The sequence below is a fragment of the Pygoscelis adeliae genome, unplaced genomic scaffold, assembly GCF_000699105.1.
Source record: "Pygoscelis adeliae isolate BGI_AS28 unplaced genomic scaffold, ASM69910v1 Scaffold149, whole genome shotgun sequence".
In the NCBI taxonomy this organism is placed as follows: Eukaryota; Metazoa; Chordata; class Aves; order Sphenisciformes; family Spheniscidae; genus Pygoscelis; species Pygoscelis adeliae.
This window is the reverse complement of record NW_008825494.1, coordinates 2,126,809-2,136,190: the sequence shown is the minus strand read 5'-3', so window position 1 is coordinate 2,136,190 and position 9,382 is coordinate 2,126,809. Positions and strand designations below refer to the sequence as shown.

Below are 9,382 nucleotides of genomic sequence, written 5' to 3'. Positions count from 1 at the left end.
CATTCCTGCCAGCTTGTGGGGACTCTTTTGGAGGGCAGCGCTGCCTCTTAGGGTTGGATGACCCTTCCTGTTGAAAGCCTCCGTTTTCAGCTGCTTGTAAAAATTAGTGAAACCTCAGCCAGCAAGGCACAAATCTTCCCTTCTACTTGCAATCCTCTTAAAAACAGGGGGGGAAATTTGAGCCAAAATATCCAGCTCTTTGAAAAAACCCCACAGCTGGAGGGGCACACGGAAGGTATTTGTTTGGTGGAGGGGAGAGACGCTGAGGCTGGACGTGGAGCCGGGGAAGGTGGACGCGCGCTGAGGCTCCGTGGGACAGGGCAAGTCTCCGCAGCATCGGCGGGGTGGGCATGAGAGGGGTAAGCAGGCAGCTGGTGCAGGCAGGTTGGTTTCTCCCCTGCCTGTGCCTTGTGAAATAGCTGGCAATGGCGTGACTGCGTACTCCTCACGTGGCGTGCGGGACGGGTCTGTGAGTCAGTATTTCACCATGGCTTACCTGCCAGCCCCTGTTACGTTGCTGCAGAAGCTGGAGAAGGGGCAGTAAATGAAAGGGGAGCTGATGGGAAGAGAAAGGTTTAATAAGGCTTCGCCGGGTCAATGAAACAACCGGCGAGACAAATACACACCGGCTGCTGCAGATCTGGCAACTTTCTGCCTCTGTGGGAGCTGCGCGGCTGCCGGCCTGCTGCCGAACCCCCTCTTCCTGCGGGGCAAGAGCAGCTCTGTGTTTTCCAGACCATGATACAATAAAGTCAGCGTTGTGTCTCCAAGCCTTGGGTCCCAAATGCGGCAGACACATGACACAAAACTTTAACCCACTCCTCCAGGTCGAGCATGGCTTAACAGGTTTTAGGAGGTTTTACTGGCATCTTGCTGCATATCCTCATTTACGCTTCAGACTGATGCTGTTTGCCTGCGCCTCTCTGCGCCGGAGTAGGTCCCTGCCCAGCCTCTCGTGGCAATTTTTCTTGGAAAAGAGAAGGATATGTTTGATAAATGGGTTGTTTGGACCTTACCTTGGCTGCGTGACTCCTTGCCATGCATACCTGGGGCCGGGGCGCAGGGAAGACTCCGGGTCCCCAGCTCTGGCGTTTCCACTCACGGTGATTACTGGCTCTTCCCACGTACTTTGAAGCGCATTAGTGCTAATTAATTATCTGTAAACCTTATCGTCAGCACACCTACTAGGAAACAATGCCCGCCTGAAGACAGTAATCTGTGGAATAGTGTTATGTCAGGGACTGTCTGCCTCCCAAGAAATCTCTCTCCAACCTGTGGAAAAAATGTGCCGAGGCTGATGGGTGTAGCAGCGGTGTCGTCTCCATTAGCGGTGACTGAGGCAGCGAGTAGGCCCCTTTCTTTTGTAAGAGCTGCATGGTGGAGGTTATTGCTCACATTCCACACCGCAGCAGGGGCAGGGCAGGCCCAGGGGCCGAGGTACCTGTTTTGGAGGGCATCGTCGGGTTCTGAACGCAAATGTGAGGGATTGGGCACCCTGTGCCAGGGTGGTGGCTGAGAGGTCGGTGTCCCTGTGGGCACCCCGCTGCAACAGGGAGGAGGGGACGGAGCAGGGTGGGCATGAACACCCCCCCGGCAGGAGCAGGCGCCCGGGATGAGAGCTTCATAGGCGGCTTTGCCCCCGAAGCAGCAACTGGGGTAATTACACCCCGCAGCCTGGCACAGGGTGAAATTTGGAGTCTGCGGCAGGGGTTGGAGCCCTGGCTGGGGTGATGAGGGGGCCGACAAAGATGAAACACTTGGAGGCAAAACAAAGCAGCAGGATTTCAAAGGCAGGAGCCTTCCCCGGTGTTTGCATATTCACACTGACTCGGTGTGGGAACAGGCACTTGGTCTGCAGTGGCCTCTGTGGCAAACTGCAGTTGGTAGTAGGGGTGTATATACATCTTCCTATGGAGCAAGTCAATGTTTCTGCATTAATAAGGCAGAGCCTTGTTTTTCCACAGAAGGTCTCTGACCCATCGGTGCTGCTGCCCACTGGTCCCTCCCCATGTTGGCTCCCGATCCCCAGCCGACAGCTTGGCCCTGGCTCAGGGCCGTGTCCCCAGCACTCCCTTGCCTGGAGGCAGGTGCCTCATCAACAGCTCTGGTTTAAAGTCTCTCACCTAGGAAAGGTTTGCTAAGGAGAAGCCTTGGCACCTTGAGCTCAGTTCCAGCCATGAGGCTATGGAAATGTCACAGGAACCTCCAAAATTACTCATGCGGGATTTGGAGGGCTTTGCCATTTACAAACTCCGCTTTTAAGCATCATAGGTGTGAAAAATACACACAACGAGAGCTTTTCATTAAACCCTCCTCCCCTCAGACCATGTCCTCCTCCATCAAAATCGAATCCGTCGTGAAGGAGAAGAACAGGATGGGAGAGTGCCCAGTCTGGGAAGAAAGGGAGAGCGCACTTGTCTATGTAGACATTAACTCACAGAAAGTTTGCCGCTGGAGCCCACTCACCAACGAGGTGCAGAGCGTGTCCGTGGGTAAGAGTCTGTACTCACTGCTTCAACCTGGGAGTCTTCTCTGTCCACCCCTGTCCATCCCTCCTGGTAGGAGTCTGCAGCATGGTGGTCTCCCTTACTTTCCATGTCCTCCCATGATGTGTTGCTGAGCACGGTGTGGCCTGAGCCAGCCAAGCAGAGGGGACCATGCTCAGGTGTGGAGGGCCATGCACATGTTGCCCTTGCTAAGCCCCAATGGGAAGGCATGTTTCATTTGGGACCTGCAGAGGAAAAGGTACAGTCCTAATGGCTGTGTCTGCCCAGAAGGTGGAAAGATCTGGAGAGCACAGAGACAGTGAGATGTGCTAACGATCCCAAGGGAGAAGGATTTGAGCATCTTAGCTCAGATTTCCTGGGTCAGGAATGTCCCAATCAAGCCCAGATGCTGGAAGTGAGGTGGGGAGGGGTAGGGCTCCAGAGCTGCCTGGCATCTCCTACTCCCTCTCGCCCACAGATGCCCGCGTTGGCTCGGTGGCATTGCGGCAGTGTGGGGGCTATGTCATCGCCCTGGGGACCAGGTTTGCCTTTCTGGACTGGGACACTCAGGCGGTCACCACCATCCTCGAGCTCGAGCAGGATAAACCTGACAACAGGTTCAATGATGGGAAAGTGGATCCAAAGGGGAGGTTTTTTGCTGGTAAGTTCCTGGTGGAAATTTCCCCCAGAGCAAAGAGGAACTAATTACAGTGTATTTTATATAGTGCCTTTTATTCCGTGTTCTCAATTCCTCTGTTGAGTTCCCCACAAAAACCACCATCGCGAGCATGAGTTGCCTTGTGAACGCTCTGCTCAGTTACTGCCCGACGGAGGAGGACAAGGGACCCCACATCCTCTGACCTAAATGAGGACAGAAGCTGTTGACAAGGGCTGTCTGGCAGGAAGGCTCCCCTTCTACTTGGCGGACGGTGTTGTTCAAACATCTGCCTATGCGGGAGGTAAAAAGCCAGTGAAGGGCTCACGCAGGTGGGAAGGTTTCTGGAGGTGTAGAGGAGGATGCAGCAGAAGATGAGCTGCGGCTTGTACCCTTCACACACGGCCTTCCCCAGTCAGCCCATGGGAAACAGGGATATGGGGAGAGATCCTCGGCCTCCTGAAGGCAAGAGGGACTTTTGCCACTGGTTGCAATGCAGCCAAGATCCCCCTGCGCTTTCTCTCCTCCCATATAAATGATGAGCCAAGCACAGCAATCCACGCTGGAAGTGGAGAGTGACTGATGGGACTGAAAATGGCTCTGTATTTGTTTTGCCAGCCAGCCTTTTCTTCTTATTTCAAATTTGCCAAAAATCAGGAAATTCATTTGACTCATGGTTATACTCGAGGGCTGACGTGCCACTAGAGTTAAGGGCAAGAATAAGAGAGAAAAACCTACTTTGCACACCCATTCCTAGCTGTGCACGGTGGATCAATGCTTTCAACAGGGGTTTTGGCCAAGCATTGTAAAACAAGCTCATGAGGTCTTCTAAAAGGAGAGACAGTCTGTCACAGTTAAAAGAAGGCGTAAATGCCCCCCTCGAGTGCCTCCCATCCCGGTGCTGCAGAGCTCTCTCCTTTCTGGAGAAGAGCGAATCAGAAACTAAATAACGAGCGTAACACTGAGGCATAAATTCATTAAGAAAAAATCTCACTTCTGTGGTATTCTCCACTTGCTTCTGAGATAACCCTGATTGACAGCACCTGTATTTTAAGGTCACAGCCCATTTAAATGATAAAAGTAGCCTACAAAGAGCAACAACAAAAAAAGCACAGGATGCTTGCCTGCATCTTGGCTTTTGCTGTGAGCAAAACCTCAGCCCCTGGTGGGTTGTGGTGCTCCTTTGGGTCTTTGGTGTCTATGACTTAAACCCCATGGCAACTCAGAAACTACTCCTCTTGTTGGCCCGGGATCACCTCCGCAGGAGGCAGCTGCTCCTGACCTGCCCCTTTTCCTCCTTCTCATCAATCTGATGGGACCTGGTTAGGCCCTTTCTCCCTAGGACCTCTTGGTAACACTTAGAGGAGGTTTTTGATCAAGCATGAGGAACAAGCTTCTACTTTCTAACCGGTGCTCCCATTTCCATTTCAGGTACGATGGCTGAAGAGACGGCGCTGGGGGTCCGAGCGAGGCGGCAAGGCGCTGTCTATACCCTTTTCCCCAACCATTCAGTAATAAAGCAGTTAGACCAGGTGGACATCTCCAATGGTCTGGATTGGTCCCTGGACCACAGGACCTTCTTTCACATCGACAGCCTGGCATACGCTGTGCATGCCTTCAGCTATGATGTGCACGCTGGAAAGATCGGTACACGTGCTTTTCTAAATTCGGTGACAAGTAGTGCTATTACTCTTTCTGCAGCAAGACCTGGGCGTGTAATATGCAGTGATTTATCTGACAGATCTCATATCTGCTTGTCAGCAGGCTGGCTGTGATTTTTCTCAAGTTTAGTTACAAACCAGGTGTATTTGGTGAACAAACTTTTGACAATCCTTCAACCTACTTTCATCTGGCTTATATTTAGACCTGTTCAAGGAGCTGCAGGGAAGAAGCCACTTATACTGCAGAGTGAGAATTAGCTTATAGGATGCTATTTATTCTTGAGTGCCATCTACTGGAATGCTTCGATTGTACTAGCTCCATAAATACAAATACAGAATGTGCACGCATGTATATCACAGAAACGTCTTTAAAGAATCAAGTTATCATTATGACTGAAGTTTCCCAATTCTGAAATTAAAATTGCCTTCAGATGTTTGGCAAATTTCACTTAAATTCATTTCCTAGACAAACATTTTTTATTATAATATCTGCAAAAAGGAAATTTAAGTGCAAGCAAAATGGATGTAACCTCATTTCAAAACTCTGAAATACTTTGTGCTGTATCAACCCGTTATACTCCATGGGAATTTAAGTGGCTGAACGGCCTTTGTACTCTGATCAGTTTGGACTTTGTGTAATCATGGGTGAAAATTGTACAAATAATTACAGTTACTCAGATTTTATTTTGCTGAGAAAATCTATTTCTACAGATTTTAGGAGATAAGATTGCTACAGAAGATTTAATGCTACTTTTTCTCCCCCAAATACAAAAACATAATGAGTTTGAGTTTCCTGGCCTTGGCTTTATGCTGGTGACTATTTTTGGGTGGTGCAATGGCCATAAGGTGCTGGGTCAGAGCAGGCAGACTGCTGCCCGTGGGCACTGCTCCATGGTCTGTGCATGGGCCCATCGACCTGTCTGCGCTGCAGCCTAGACCACGAGCAGTTGGTGTCCAGGCTTAATCAAAACTGGTAGCTTGATTGGCCATGAAAATAAGTAAAATTCCTGATCTTTACCCGTGAAAGATTGTTTATTACCAACATTTAAATTCAAGTCATTACTTACATGATGTATTGCTCATAAAAAGATGTCCAGACTGCCATGAGCAATGAAAGTCCAGGAAAAGTTACTGCGCTTGCGGCAGTCATGGTCATCTAGTGGGTTAACAAGAGGGACAGAGGCATTTTGTTCTCTTCCTTGGTAAAACAATAGGAGCCCTAATTCAGTACAATCCCAAACCACAATGGCTCTACTGGGGGCTTGTTTCTGCCAGGCTAAGTTAGGCTTTTAACACATCCGCTAAATGCATATGTGATATAAATTTTGCAGCACATCTTTGTCACAGAAAATGAACTTAACTGTTTCCAAGAGCATGGAAGATGTTAGACTGGGATCTGACACCGAGCTGGTACCAGCCCATGTAACACCGGCTTCGTAACTCTCCCTGCAGCCTGCCCCAAACTTTTGTACCATCTAGAAAAGGAGGAGCAAATGCCCGACGGGATGTGCATTGATGCAGAAGGGAAGCTCTGGGTGGCCTGTATTGATGGCGGGAGAGTAATTCGTGTAGACCCAGAGACAGGTAAGGCCTCCACCAGCACGTGCATATTGAGTGTCACCTACATGCCACAAACACGAGAGGAAAGGCAGCCAGGAGGAATGGTTTGACGGTGAGATGAGAAGGTGTCGTTTATTGCCCGTCTCTGCCCCAGGGGTTGCCATGAGTGTCGCTGGTCCAGGCCCCGATGACGTGGAGAGCGCTGCTCCCCGTGCTGCCTCCCAACATCGAGTATCCCTGCTCCCACGGTCTGCTGATGCAGCACACCCACTTCTTAATAATGCCACTTGAAAAAAAGAAAGTCACTGCACATCTATTGTGAGAAACATTATAAACCTACAATTAAAAAAGAAAAAATTCTCAGCGTTGAAATGTTTAACTGGGAAACACTGTTAGGGAATGACAGCCATCCCAGGCCCAGGTGTCTCTGCTCTTCCTGGCTTCAAAGACTTTATTGTTTCATTCTGAGAAAAGGAAATGAAGCCTCGCAGATGTAGGGAAGAGGCTGAAAAATAGTTAGGGATGAGGCAGATGAAAGGACAAACTGTCCTTTAGGATATGGCCTGTCTGAAGGGGAGATGCCTTCTGAGTAAATGCCACAGCTGCACCACTAATAGTACATTCATATTCACACGCTTCCTAGAAAATGGACATTAGGAAACAATCACATTTTTTCCAGGAAAAAGAATCCAAACTGTGAGGCTGCCTACTTCGAGGATCACCTCTTGCTGCTTTGGTGGAAAAGACTACTCAGAAATGTACGTGACTTCTGCATATGATGGGCTGGATAAGAGCACCTTAGCCAGGGAACCTCATGCAGGAGAGATTTTCAAGGTGAGCAGACTTTATCTCTTTCTATACGTCAGACCTGCCAAGCCTTGCGCTCGGAGAGTGAGGTGCCCCCTGGCTGCCATTGATCATCCCACTTGCCTGATGTGCTGGTCCAGATACGTTGCTCGTCCCCCGGCCGGGCACAGCTGCTTTTGCACAGCTGCTCATGCATTTGGGAGGAAGATGTGGAGAAATTTATAGTAATAGTGTTGATATGTTGGTTAGCCAAAGTCGGTACCTGTCTGGGATCCGAAGGCAGCTGGTGGAGCTGGGTCTGCCCTGTACAGCATATTCTGTAACACACTGTTGGAATTGGGTCTTGCTCCTCTACCTTTCAACAGTTTTGGAAACGCCACTCTCTTAATTCTCGTTTTTTAATTGTACTGGGGTATCTAAATATTTACAACACAGATTGCTCCTTTAGAAATTAAATGCTTAAATTCACCAGGGCAAAGCTTTGCATCCCAATCCCAAAACTTTCGGGGGTTTTTTTCAGTCTGTTAAAAGTGGGTGCTATGTTTTGAGTAACTAATAATCCACATTTTTGTCCAGGGCTCTTGAGTCCAAAACTTGTTTCTCTCTTCATTTTTCAGTCCATTAGTAAAAACTACATCAGGAAAATAAAATGCAGTTCTGAAACAGCAATTGCCATCATTCTCTGAAAGTTGACCATAGCGTGAAAGGGAAGCATTGTAAATGAGGGGAAATAGAATAAACCAAACTATATTATCAGTTTGGCAATAAGATGAAGACATGTTCCAGGAGGGATGGGGATCTAATCTGGGATCTGGGACCTTCCAGTTGAAAGCAGTGCTTGGAACAGATTTCCCATGGCCGAGAACTGATAGATTTCTCAAGCAGCGGAGTTTAGGAGCCCACAGGAGAGTTAAATACCAAAAGATAATTTTGAGCCTTGGCTTTTTTATCTCTCTTCCTCACTTCTTCAGTTCTAGAAGGGAATTGGTATTTTCCAAACTCACATTTGTCTTGCATGGGCAAAGCGCATTAAAAGTTGCTATGACTCGTTCGGTTAATGCAGAGATAAGGACCACATGTAAGGGCCACAGATAATGTGTAAATCAGCAAAATTATGGAGGGGTGCTTGATAATCTTAAAGATCTTAATCTTAACGAGTTCTAAAGAACTCCATATAATGACTCTTTTTGGGCTCCTCTTGAAGTAGGGGTAGGTTGCTATATTTATTGTACAATGTTTGAATGTTGCACTCAGTTGGAGATTTATCTTTTTCCTTTCTTTTATTTTTTATTTTTTTAAACAGATAACAGGCCTGGGTGTGAAAGGGATCCCACAGAATTTTTATGCTGCTTGAACACTGACGCTAAATAACAAAGAAGAAATGCTTGCATCTTGTAGTAACTCTGACAAGAAGTCCAATGAACTGCAGAATTTATCTGTGTGAGGATTTCTAAATCCACATTTAAGAGCGTGCTTGTTTGGAATTGAAGATATTCCTTGTTCTGTGGGCCCGTGGCATAATGCAATAGGTTAGAGAGGTAAAGTTAATCTGTGTTACACCTTGATAGCTTTTGTGACTTTCCATAAACCTCTTCAAGCTCGAGCTTAGTTTTGTTGAACTTTCTGATGACCAGCTCTGGATTTTCAAGTCTGTGGTTGTCGAAGCAGAATCTGACTCCTGGTTTGTCTTTTCATGTTACAGTGATGTACCAGCAATGATATGGCAGATTTTAATAAACATTTTAAGAGTGATGACTTGAACTGGACTGCTCCTCTGCTGTGGGACTCCTCCCGAGGTGTTTTCTTGGTGATCAGACTTACTCATAGTATCCAGACTCCATTTTCACATCCTTGCTAGCCTGTTTCCATTTGCCTTGTCATGAATTCTTCTGTCTTGTCTTTAGGACACCATTTATGCTGTTGAAAATAAACTATGCAACCATATTTAAAATATGCTTATGGATTTTTTTTTTCTGCATTCAGATATTACCATGAAAATGCTGAGTGACCACACACGTCAGGGTACAAACAGCCTGTGAGCTACCAGGGTGGCCTGTGATACTGAAAACCGATGCTCCATGGAGTCGTCCCGTCAGGGGTCATATTTGCACATAGACACATGGACTTCCCTTTGCTTTCCATATCTTCTCATTGCATGCATGGCTTCACCTTCTTATTGCATGCATGACTTCTCTTTTCCTTTCCTGTTTCAA

The 9,382-nt window shown here is 47.7% G+C and overlaps 1 protein-coding gene across 1 annotated transcript; it reads left to right on the top strand.

The window, feature by feature from the left end:
- Window positions 1-2,326: 2,326 nt before the first annotated feature.
- LOC103923038 (regucalcin-like) lies at window positions 2,327-8,930 on the top strand. The gene is made up of 6 exons (XM_009331286.1): window positions 2,327-2,492; window positions 2,965-3,147; window positions 4,573-4,788; window positions 6,255-6,386; window positions 7,042-7,196; window positions 8,473-8,930. The coding sequence occupies exons 1-6, from the start codon at window positions 2,327-2,329 to the stop codon at window positions 8,521-8,523; spliced, it is 903 nt and encodes a 300-aa protein (XP_009329561.1). The 3' UTR covers window positions 8,524-8,930.
- The last annotated feature ends 452 nt before the right edge of the window (window positions 8,931-9,382 follow it).